The sequence below is a fragment of the Erpetoichthys calabaricus genome, chromosome 8 (assembly GCF_900747795.2).
Source record: "Erpetoichthys calabaricus chromosome 8, fErpCal1.3, whole genome shotgun sequence".
NCBI classification, from domain to species: domain Eukaryota; kingdom Metazoa; phylum Chordata; class Cladistia; order Polypteriformes; family Polypteridae; genus Erpetoichthys; species Erpetoichthys calabaricus.
The window spans coordinates 110730379-110743539 of record NC_041401.2 but is presented as its reverse complement, the minus strand read 5'-3'; the positions used below and the strand labels follow the sequence as shown (position 1 = coordinate 110743539).

Genomic DNA, 13161 nt, shown 5'->3' with positions numbered 1-13161 from the left:
TGCTTATTTTTCTGTCTGCTTTGTCAAGGTACAAATATATGAGCTGGAGGAGCACAAGATTGAGACATGGAGAGGTCAGATGCCTTTTATTACACCTGAGCTTATATTGCAAGACAGTTGACATATTTCAGGTGCAACTTTAATAAATGGAAGCAATAAAGAACTGCACACAAGAAATATAAACGCGCAGGCCACTCGACCATTCACAATGCAGCCTTCCAGAGAGTTGTGGGCTTTTCATACACCATTCTTTGTTAAAGCTGAATATGGGAGACAGGCGAAAGATCCTCCTTTGCTATACTACTCCATGCTGACAGACAATGAAATAGTTATTTCACACAGTTTGAAATACACAGTAGGCTGTTTTGTTTTGTTTTCAAATTGCTTCAAAGTTAAAGGTGGGGAAGCCATCTTTTTATATATTTTCCCATTTTACAAAGCAGTGCCTGGTGTGGACAAACTGAAGTGATGGGTTATACACTACACTAGCAGAGATGAAGCTGACAAATGGCACAAAGCAAATGATCTCTTGTTTTCACGCCTTGTTTTGTAGTTAAGTGTATATTATCCTATTCTAAAAATTTCAAGTTTTTAATATCTATCAGCAGTCCATTCACGTATCCCCTGTTTTATAATCTGCCTGTTGATCTAATCATAAATTGCTTCAACTATTCTCAGTAACTAATTTGATTGTTCCTTTCAACCTTTTGAGGTTCTCTGGCCCATATGAGTGGCTACACTGTTTTGAAGATTTGATATAGTGTATCTTACCATGCAAATAAATGATGATTTCTCCTTATGCTCTTCCAGAGGTTTACCTGCATTACTCGCTGTCCTCTCTTGTCAGTATTACCCCAAGCTGCAGGTAGGTATTCTAAATAAATTATGCCAAATGTTAAGCTGGACAAGGCCAAGGTGTACTTCATTTGGAGATAAAGGTCTTCTGTTGCAGAACATGGAGACAAAGGAGCTCTTTGAATATGAGTATGATATCTCAAGTTTCAGAAAATAGCAATTTATGAAGAGAGGAGTCATACAAATGTAGGAATGTAAAAATTTCTGATGTACTCAAAAATCACATTTTATTAAAACCAACTTGCACCACAGAAAACACAAAATAATATTTTGACTAGAAAGTTGGAAGCAAATTTGACCACAGGCATGCATTTTTTTGAAATCACGATCGATAGATTATTATTACAGTAGAAGTTAAAAGGAGTCACGGTCACCGAGTGGTGGTCACTGCTGCCTTACAGCTCCTAGATATCGGCATCAGGCTCCATCACGGTCACTGCCAGTCTTGAGGGTGTTCTGTCTACTAGTGTTTGCATGGGTTGTTTTAACAAAGTATACATTTCTTATTAGAGGCAATATATCTCATTATTTTTTCTGGCATTGTGCATGCAAAATTATTTTGCTTAATTTAAGAGAGTTGGTCTCAAGTGATCTGATTTAGATATTAAGTCTCATTCCAAGTATGAGAGGAGAGTCCGTTAGCTGTAATGAAGAGCAGACCAGGGTGTGTGCTCTTGTTTCAAGAACCAAACGTTTGTAGGCTGTTTTATAAGATTTAGAATTCATACATTTCTGATATTTTATTTGTTAAACTAGATGTGTATACTGAATCAAAGGCAGTCTTACCAAGTAAACTTTTCTTGCTGCACTGGCAGATAACTTCAAGCATTTGTTTCTGCAAAACTGTTTTTTCTGACAACCATTCGCTGCATATGGAATGCCATTTGTGCCAAAATGAATATAAATAAAATGGCAATTATAAAATCAATAATTGCATCCAAAAGTGCAGCGAGGCGGCACAGTGGCGCAGTGGGTAGCGCTGCTACCTCGCAGTTGGGAGACCTGGGGACCTGGGTTCGCTTCCCGGGTCCTCCCTGCGTGGAGTTTGCATGTTCTCCCTGTGTCTGCGTGGGTTTCCTCCGGGCGCTCTGGTTTCCTCCCACAGTCCAAAGACATGCAGGTTAGGTGGACTGGCAATTCTAAATTGGCCCTAGTGTGTGCTTGGTGTGTAGGTGTGTTTGTGTGTGTCCTGCGGTGGGTTGGCACCCTGCCCAGGATTGATTCCTGCCCTGTGTTGGCTAGGATTGGCTCCAGCAGACCCCCGTGACCCTTTGTTCGGATTCAGCGGGTTGGACAATGGATGGATGGATGCAAAGTGCAGCGAGATATATAAACGAGTCAATAAATTGTGAAAATCATTTAATTGTTATGAAAAGTCATTTAACTAAATTACTATTACAGGTTTTATTTTACAATGGATGTAACTTTAAAGACCATCCTTATTTCACAGTGCAACTTTTCCAATCAGCGCCTTTCCGAGTGGCTCTTTTCATGATAGTTTCGTCACTTGTCAATCAAGACCAACAGACGGAACCTTTTTCTATTGGCTAATCTTCTGCTGTCGATTACTTTTGCCTGGTGTAGTAAATCAGAAAAAATCAGGAAAAGTAATCGGCAGCAAATGATCACAATGTGACTTTTCCAACATCACATTTCCAAATGGCTATTTTCTTTCTTTCCCAATGACTCTTTTCATGATGGTTTCGTCACTTGTGAATCAAGACGAGGGCAGCCCACTTAGCCTGTTGTTATTGGTTAATCCTTTGCTGCTGAAAACTTTTTCCTGATTTCCTATACCAGGCAAAAGCAAATGACACCACAGGAGTAGCCAATAGAAAAAGGTTTCACCCATTGGTCTTGATTGAGAAGTGACAAAACCATCACGAAAAGAACCATTTGAAAATGTGCCGGTCAGAAAAGTCGCATTGTAAAATAAAAATGGTCTTTAAAAATATGGCCATTGTGAAATGAAACTTGTCTCTCTATTATAATAAAAAAATCCTAGGACGTGACGAGACTTTTTAGCCTGGGATGAGATGTGACTTTTTCAGAGAGATACTTTCACATCCCGCGAGACGATACTTTGTGCCAAGAGATTTAACCACACCTGGGACCGGAAATAAAAGACAAAGAGTAGATTACAAACTGGAACGTTGTAAAGAATTAAAAAATGTTGGCGCGATATACATACAGAACAGGTTCGAGATAATGAAAGTACTAAAATTCGAAAGTCTCAAAAAAAAAAAAAATGATAGTAAAAATCACATTAGCACAAACAAACGGAAATTATTACTCAGTGAAATAACAGAACAGGAAAAAGAAATTGAATGTATTGTTCGGATTTAAACTTTAAATCAGAGATTTGTAGTTTGTCTAATTCGTGTTGCCATCAGGGAAAAGTAGTGTTTCTTCCCAATAAAGAGACGTATCTGCGAGAATTAAAAGAATTTGTTTGGTGAAAGTGAAATCCACATACAGTACTGTGCGAAAGTTTTAGGGAGATGTGAAAAAATGCTGCAAACAAAGAATGCTTTCAAAAATTGAAGTGATAATCATTTATTTGCATCAATCAACAAAATGCAGTGAATGAACAAAAGAGAAATCTAAATCAAATCAATATTTGGTGTGACCACCCTTTGCCTTCAAAACAGCATCAATTCTTCTAGGTACACTTGCACACAGTTTTTGAAGGAACTCGGCTGGTAGGTTGTTCCAAACATCTTGGAGAACTAACCACAAATCTTCTGTGGATGTAGGCTTCCTCACATCCTTCTGTCTCTTCATGTAATCCCAGACACACTCGATGATGTTGAGATAAGGGCTCTTTGGGGGCCATACCATTACTTCCAGGACTTCTTGTTCATCTTTACGCTGAAGATAGTTCTTAATGACTTTGGCTGTATGTTTGGGGTTGTTGTCCTGCTGCAGAATAAATTTGGGGCAAATCATACGCCTCCCTGATGGTATTGCATGATGGATAAGTATCTGCCTGTATTTCTCAGCATTGAGAACACCATTAGTCCTGACCAAATCTCCAACTCCATTTGTAGAAATGCAGCCCCAAACATTCAAGGAACCTCCGCCATGCTTCACTGTTGCCTGCAGACACTCATTATTGTACCGCTCTCCAGCCCTTCGATGAACAAACTGCCTTCTGCTACAGCCAAATATTTCAAATTTTGACTCATCAGTCCAGAGCACCTGCTGCCATTTTTCTGCACCCCAGTTCCTTTGTTTTCGTGCATACTTGACTCGCTTGGCCTTGTTTCCACGTTGGAGGTATGGCTTTTTGACTGAAACTCTTCCATGCAGACCACTTCTGGCCACACTTCTCCGGACAGTAGATGGGTGTACCTGGGTCCCACTGGTTTCTGCCAGTTCTGAGCAGATGGCACTGCTGGACATCCTCCGATTACGATCCTCAACGTTGCCCGTTTCTTTGTGCTTCTTCAAAAGAGCTTGAACAGCACATCTTGAAACCCCGGTCTGCTTTGAAATCTTTGTCTGGGAGAGACCTTGCTAATGCAGTATAACTACCTTGTGTCTTGTTGCTGTGCTCAATCTTGCCATGACATGAAACTGTCTTCCACAACTTCACCTTGGTAGCAGAGTTTGGCTGTTCCTCACCCAGTTTTAAGCCTCCTACACAGCTGTTTCTGTTTCAGTTAATGACTGTGTTTCAACCTACGTGTGACATTGATGATCATTAGCACCTATTTGGTATAACTGGTTGATCATACACCTGACTATAATGTGCACCTATAAGAATTGATGCTGGTTTGAAGGCAAAAGGTAGTAACACCAAATATTGATTTGATTTAGATTTTTCTTTTGTTCGCTCACTTTGCATTTTGTAAATTGATAACAATAAACAATCATTATTTATATTTCTGAAAGCATTCTTTGTTTACAGCATTTTTTCACACCTGCCTAAAACGTTTGCACAGTAGTGTACGTGAGCGGCAGAGACGCGTAGTGGCTGGTGTGTAGTGCATGCCAGAAGGGTTGGCGAGCAAAGTGAGCAGGAGGAAAAGCCCCCTAATAATAATAATTATTTTGTATTTCATAATAGATGACTTTTCATAACAATTAGATAACTTATTTAACTATATGTTTTGTTTTTTTTTTTTACAATTTATTAACTCATTTATATATATTGTTGTACTTTTGCATGCAATTATTGATTTCATAATTGGAATTTCATTTTGGCACAAATGGTATTCCATATTTGCAATGTGGTAGAATTGAATGTGGGTTTGTGTGTGACTGTATCCAGTGACTGGCTGAGGTTGATTCATTTCTTTTGTCCAATCCTGCACTGCATGAACTCCAGCCCCCCAGCATAAACCTATATTGGACAGAGCTGGTAGATAGAGGGACACTCTGTGCTCTACAAAATCCTGGATGAGCCCCTTTCTTTTGATTGATTTGGCAGTCCCCTTCTGTCCTGTAACTCCATAAGGGGGGTTAAAAGGTGGGCGAATGGCTGTATCAGTAATGGAAAGCATTAAAAAATGTGTAGTAACCTGGAAACGGCAACACTGAGAAGAATATAAGTTGCCATACTTTTCTGATGTAGGTAATAGTTTAGTGAAAGTCTACTATCTTTTTATTTTTTCACAACTGGAGCACAGGTAGGTCAAATGATCTGCTCACTGATCTGGTTACTTTTGTGGTGGGAAGTCCATAATTTTAATTCCAATGCATCACTAAATGTGGTCCTTCTGCCTTTCTTTGAGAGCTGCTGTCAAGTGAAAGTACAAGCCCACTCTTGTATTCGCTTGACTGATCGCTGATGATGAAGCACTTCACTGCCTGTTGTTGCCTGGAGTTAACTGAGTTGGGCATGGCACTGCTCACACCTTCTCCATGTTGCTCCCAAATGTTTGTTTTTCCTTCGTAATCACATCACTTGTCCACGCCATTTGCTGTTCATCTCCACCTGAAGTATACCAAGGTTTTATGGCTGCGCTTTAGGTAGATAACAATCTTGAAATGATTGCATGAAGAAGTCTGATGCTTAGTGGTTCCTACCCACTGCCAAAAGTTAAAATGTTTCAGAAGAATGGTGTCTAACACTGATTACTGGTGAATACCATTGCATGTTTGGAGTCTTCCATGTTGGTGTATATATTCAATAACTCTCTTGATGTCTCTTGTCTGATTTTTCTCCTAGCTTGTTTGATGCTGTGTATTCTTTAATTAAAAATAAGATTCATCGGCTACCTGTTATTGATCCTGATTCTGGAAATGTCCTCTACATTCTTACACACAAGCGCATCTTGAAGTTTCTTCACATTTTTGTGAGTAGTTTTCAGCAGCCATAAGAGACACCATACCCTACCTAATAGTGGCATCTTATCTGCTTGCTGCTTATGAATTTATGTCTCATCTAAAGTCATAATAGGCCAATGATATGGTACCTTGTGATACACAGTGAGCATGCCGGGGTGGACATATTCTGAAAAGTGGGCTCCTCATCAGCAATGCACATTCAAGAGCCTCTCATCCCTGTCATTTCTTTCAGGGTTCACTGATTCCAAAACCGCGGTTTCTTCAGAAGACAATAAATGATCTTGGGATTGGGACCTTTCAAAATGTGGCCACTGTACAGGAGAATGCCACTGTGTATGAAGCACTGTCTATTTTCGTGGAAAGGCGGGTATCTGCTCTACCGGTTGTCAATGAAGAAGGTACAGGCCAGTCAGGCATGCTTGTTGACCCACAGATCATTTGAGATTAAAAGCAGCTCCACACAAGCAACAGCCTGTCAGATCTGATTGTTGCAAATGCCATTTTATGTACAAGCCTTGGCTTAATACACTTTTCAAAACAAAATACCGTGCTTTTAAATTGTTAATGCATAACTAGTTAGGCATACCATTGAAAAAATACATGAAGTCCAAACAGATACCTGAGGCGCAGTAGGTAGTGTTGCCATCTCGGTTTAATTCCGTGCTGGCTCTCCTACTGTGCAAAAGTTTGCATGTTCTCCTTGTGTTCATATGAGTCTCATCCTACAGTCCATACCCAATCTACTGCATACTGTAAATGGATTCAGCTTGCCCTGCAAAGGTCTGACGTATGTCTACCATGCACTGATTCTACAAGAGACACAGACTCTATGAACCACCCAAAAACTGCATTGATGGAGATGCCATAGACAGAGCTACCTGCTGCATCTGCCCTGTTAACAAACCTGGCTGCGGTCTGAGCTTGCTTTTGGACTGAAAATGTTTGCCTATTAATAACATTGTGTTTTTTTTTTTTCATTTCAGGAAGAGTCGTGGGTTTGTATTCCAGGTTTGATGTCATTGTAAGTAAAGCAGCTCTTGTTCATTTGATTTTTTTTTATTTCTATTTGTCAAGCCAAAATGGGCAAAATAATGAAGATAAAAAGAAACTGCATGAAAGCTATAATGGAGAAGTAGAAATACAGTGAAACCTCAGTTTGCGAGTAACTTGGTTTACGAGTGTTTTACAAGACGAGCTAAATTTTTTAATAAATTTTGACTTGATAAAGAGCGAGGTCTTGCAGTACGAGTAGTATGTATACACTTTGTCTGCTGAACGTCATGTGATCACAACTGAGCTGATGGTTCTTCTCTCTCTCTCTCTCTCTCGCTGCGGGATTGTTGGGCAATCGTCTCCTATTCTCCGTCTGAGTCACCGTGCCTCACTCATATAGTCAACATCTGTATGAACGTATACTGTTTACTACAGCATTGTGAGTATGTGTGTGTGTGTGTGTGTGTGTGTGTATGCTGTGACGTGCGAGTCCCCGTCTTGCACTACAAAACACGAAGCTGAGTCTCAGTACTTTAGTGACACCAGCTTTATTCAGCTTGAAATAGCAACAGCGCGGTTATTTATTGTAACGGGATCTGCCACTCTCCTATACACAGACACAGCAGTCAGGCAGGGTCGGGGCCAAGTAATCCTGTGCCCTGCGTATTTATAATGTTCCTTGTTCCTTGTATCACCCATTGACGGCAGGCACTTATAGCATGTCCGCGATCTTTTCGCATTCGCTTTTACGGAGAACTGCTACAATGCTGGGATACTGCGATTGCTTTGGGACACTGTTATGCATGTTGTCCCGTTGGGTGGAATCCCACAAGAGTTTAGAAACTCCTCACACCAGCCATGATTCTTTTCAAAGGTAAAGTGCAGGTTAATTTGTTTTATGTATTTTTACTTTATATTTTGTATTAATCATTTTTATATGAATAGTTTTGGGTTGAGGAACGAATCATCAGAGTTTCCATTATTTCTTATGGGGAAATTCACTTTGATATACGAGTGCTTTGGACTGCGAGCACATATCCGGAACGAATTATGCTCACAAACCGAGGTTCCACTGTACTAATTTATTTATTGGTTTTACATTTTTATTTAATGAGAATACCAAGTCATTAATGTACCATAATGTGAACTTTGTTAAATTTTTGTCTTTGCTTCAATTGGTTACATTTTTACCATTTTGGATATCATTTCTGGGCATATGCATATTTTTATAACTGTTATTTTCTTATGCATTTATTAATTTAGTTCTTGTAATAATTTTATTTTCAAATTCAAATTGACGTTTTGTGTAATACACTGCTCTTACTCTCTTTTGTAGAATTAGAAACATCATTAATCGCTCACCTCATTAATTCATCTTGTTAATTGTATAAATGCATAATATCTGCTTGTAAGTTTGTGTTTATAATCATTATATTCATCATTCCCTGCTGGTGTTTTTTGTTTTTAAGTGTGTTTAGTTATCGTAAGAATGCGTGTTTGTTATATTAGTTGTAAAGCTGAGAGTAGACAACATCAAGGAGATGGGGCACCACCCTGGTGACCCCGTATAATTAAAGTAGTTGAAAGCGCAAAATACACGCAACAAGTTGCGGAGGCCTCTTTTCAGACTGTTACTACCCAATTTGGACCGGAAATCTGACTAGGACAACGCATGCGCTAGATTGTTTTTAAGTAAGTCTAAAATTAATTATTTTAATAATGTAATTATAATTCTGGTCATATCCTTTTTTTACACAAGGTAATGTTTTGAAATTGTTTTGTGGCAATAAAGAAATCGTTTGTTTTGTGAGTCTTCCTAACTGAACAAGACTGCTTATATTTTCTCTTGACAGATGATGAGAATGTAGTAACAGAACTGGCACTCTGCTCCTTTTAATTTGGATGTTGATTGTTCAGGTTGTGTGTTTAATGATATGTTTAATTTTTAAATAGCACAAATATCTGTTTAGTTCTAGATTAACTCTTTGAATAAACAACAGAGAAGTAAATAGTGGTTTCTTAAAAAAAACATATAATTACATTTGATTCATTTGAATGATGTATGGTTAAAATTTAATAAAATTATAGTATTAAAAAAAATCAATAGTTTGAAGTTGTAAAAACATGTTGTAAAAGAATATTCTATACCTTTGCTGTGTGTACGTTGTCTAAATTAAGTTTCCGGTCCAAATCAGGTAGTAAAACAGACAAAAGCTCAAAATCAGAATAATTTCAGAATGGCTGTCCAGGAGGGTGGACAACGGAAGTGACGTCAATAGTGGAGTGGCCATCTCTCTTTGGTTCTGCACAGGGCGGAAGAGAGAACACTTCATTTTACTATGTGTTTTTACTTGGCCTTGATTGAGCTAGACATGACACTGCACACACCTTCTCTGTGCTGTGTCCAAATGTTTATTGACCACAGCGCCAACCCCTGGAGGGTAATTACCATTTCCATCACCATCACCATAAACCTTAAGCTGTCTCACATGCATGTGGCAAGGTCTTATGAGTTGCAGGCGTGGGCTGAATTTAACATTTAGACTGGGGGGGGGGGGGGGGATCCAGCTGAACCAAAAAAAACTGCATTTTTATATTGCTGCTACATATTTGCATCACATTTCATGTCAAATATTCATAATATAAATTTACAATACGAAGCATGTCTCATGGATGCATTTAAAACTTTATAAAGCTTTATTTATAAAGCACGTTCAAAATAACCAGTGTTGACCACAGTGCTGTACATTAACAACAACAATAATATCATTTATTTGTATAGCGCATTTTCATACAATGTAGCTTGAAGTGCTTTACATGATGAAGAAAAAAAGACAAAATAAATAATTAAAATTAGGGAACACTAATTAACATAGAATGAAAGTAAGGTCCGTTGGCCAGGGAGGACAGAAAAAGCAAAATAAAACTCCAGACGGCTGGAGAAAAAAATAAAATCTGCAGGGGTTCCAGGCCACGAGACCACCCAGCCCCCTCTAGGCATTCTACCCAACATAAATGACCTCAATCAGTCCTCATTGTATTCAGGGTTCACATGGAAGAATTTGCTGATGACGGTCCCGTGAACTTTTGGCCTTTAATCCATCAATGTAGGGACATCATGGTGTTTTGATTAGGTGGTGATGGTGCAGATCACCACCACAGAAAACTGGAAAAAGAACAGAAGAGAAAGTAGGGGTTAGTACGGATTTTGGAGCCACCAGGAATGATAATGATAATTAATTGAATATACAGAGCATCAGAATTAAACTAAGATGAAGCTATGAGAAAGCCATGTTAAAGTAATGTGTTTTCAGCAGTTTTTTAAAGTGCTCCACTGTATTAGCCTGGCAAATTCCTATTGGCAAGCTATTCCATATTTTAGGTGCATAACAGCAGAAGGCCGCCTCACCACTTCTTTTAAGTTTAGCTCTCATAATAATAAGCAGACATTCATTTGAAGATCTACGGTTACATTTTGGAGTGTAAGGTGTAAGACATTCTGAAATATAAGATGGAGTGAGATTATTTAAGGCTTTGTAAACCATAAGCAGTATGTTAAAGTCAATTCTAAATGACACAGGTAACCAGTGTAGTGACATCAAAACTGGAGAAATGTGCTCAGATTTTCTTTTCCGAGTTAAGATTCTAGCAGCCTCATTCTGCACTAGTTGCAATTGATTAATGTCTTTTTTGGGTTGTCCAGAGAGGAGTGCGTTACAGTAATCTAGCTGACTGAAAGCAAAAATGTGAACTAATTTTTCAGCATCTTGCAATGTTATAAGAGGTCTAACGTTTGCTATATTTCTTAAGTGAAAAAATGCTGTCCTAGTGATCTGATTAATATGTGATTTAAAATTCAAGTCAGAGTCAATAGTTAGTAACATAGTAACACATATAAGGTGAAAAGAAATGCATTCTAATACAGGATAAAGTTAAACAAAACACAGTAAAAATAAAGGAACCAATTTTAATTAAAAGCTAAAGAGAAAAGATGCATATTCAACCTAGAATTAAAAATGTCCACAGTTGTTGTAGACCTGACAGGAGCAGGTAGTTTGTTCCAAAGCCTAGGACCGACTGTTTGAAAAGCAGGCTCACCTTTAAGTGTTAGTCGAGCCCTCAGCACCACTAAGAGCATCTGATCAAGGGTCCTAATTTGGTGACTTGGAATGTAAAGGTGTAAAACTTCGGAGGGACAGGAAGGCGCTAACCCCTTTAGGTATTTGAAAACAAACAATAGCACATTCAAATCACCTCTGTAATGGACCAAAAACCAATTAAGGGAGACTGGAGCAAAAGAAATCTGGTCACATTTATGTGTGCCAGTTAGTTTGGACCACTTGTAGCTGAGAAAGGGATTGCTTGGTAACTCTAGTATATGATTAGTTGCAGTAGTCCAATAATCGAAATAAACGAATGAGTCACTTTTTCAAGATCAGCAACGGATAAAAAGGACTTGATCTTAGCTATTACGTGTAGTTGGAAAAAACAGGCTTTAACTGCAGAATTTATATCCAGCTTTAGGTTACTATCAAATATCATGCATAAGTCCATAGCACAGGGTTTAATGTACTGTGGTAGTGGACCAAGATTACAATCGTAGACACTGTGGAGGTCAGAGAGCCCAAACATTACAGTCTTGGTTATCTTTACATGAAAATCAAGAAAGTTTACTGACATCCAAGAGCTGATGTCTTCCATACACTTCAGTAAAGACTTAAGGTAAAAAGGTAAGTACAGTTTCATGTAATCAGCATTATAGTGGAAAAAGATACCATATTTTTTTAAAGACAGACCTTAAGAGAATAACATAGGGCCCAGATTAGACTCTTGGGGGATGAAATGGGCAGAAGAGAAGGAGCAGTCCCCAAGGCATACAGAGAAACTTCAACTTGTCCGGTACGACCTGAACCAAGCAAGAGCAGCACCTTGAAAGCCAATACCTTGCTCAAGATGTATAATGAGGATGTCATAGTCCACTGTGTCAAAAGATGCAGGAAAGTCTAATAGCATGAGAAGTACAGAATCTAAAGAATCATTTATTAATAAGATGCCATTAATAACCTGCCAAAGAGCGGATTCAGTGCTGTGGTGAACTTTAAAGCCAGACTGGAATATTTCATCAATACCATTTCACTCCAAAAAGATCTGGAGTTGCATAAGAACATATTTCTCCAAGATCTTCGCGAGAAATGGTAATGTAGATATAGGCGTAGAGTTTGACTTTTTATGAATTATAAAAAAGTATCTAAATAAAGTTAACAATATTTCAATTGCCGAAGACATTGCATTTTTAAGGTTGTTAGGTCTACATATTTTAATTGTGACAAAATAGGCAATTTCCTATTTTTAACATAGCATAGCATAACATTTGGGTGCGACTTATTTAACTGATTTGAAGGCTGGAGGATTTCCTGGAGATTTGCTCAGACCTCCATGCCTCTGTTTGTAAAAGAAGAAAATGCTGTAGACAAAATACACAGTTTTAAATAACCTTTCACAAGATTAATCTAAAACAGTAAACTAATCTGTAATTGAAATTGTACAGAATATTTCTCTATTTGAAAGACAGGCAAAGTTCAAAAGGCAGTTACTTTGGACAGAATGCATTATAATATTAGTTGGTCCATGGCAGGGGGCAGCTGGAGCCTATCCAAGCAAGCAATGAGCACAGGCAGCAACACACACACACATCAAGTGATTTATAGCATTGCCAATTCACCTAACCTGCTTGTCTTGGGGCTGTAGGAGGAAACTGGAGCAAACACACGTGGACCCACATGCAAGGTCCACGCAGGAAGGTATGGCCCCTAGACTCTATTACGAGGCAGCAGCACTATCGTTGCATCACCATGCCCATAATCCATTATTTATTAACTGTGACTTTAAAAAATTGAGGAAAAAATACCCTTTATTTGGGACTATTTTAGTAACATAGTGCATTTATTGGGGGCGGGGGATGTCTTTGTTTTCGTGTTCTTGACCTAATCTTGTACAGCTGACAAACTGTTTGCTGCC

General features: G+C 38.6%; 1 protein-coding gene across 2 annotated transcripts in view; it reads left to right on the top strand.

Annotated features, from left to right (window-relative positions):
- prkag3a (protein kinase, AMP-activated, gamma 3a non-catalytic subunit) overlaps positions 1-13161 on the top strand; it is a 63779-nt gene that overhangs the window by 22573 nt on the left and 28045 nt on the right. For both annotated transcript variants that reach the window (XM_051930603.1, XM_028807270.2), the window contains exons 7-11: positions 29-74; positions 811-865; positions 6032-6158; positions 6383-6548; positions 7134-7171. In XM_051930603.1, the coding sequence (XP_051786563.1) occupies positions 29-74; positions 811-865; positions 6032-6158; positions 6383-6548; positions 7134-7171 (432 nt within the window). The remainder of the gene's footprint in view (positions 1-28; positions 75-810; positions 866-6031; positions 6159-6382; positions 6549-7133; positions 7172-13161) is intronic.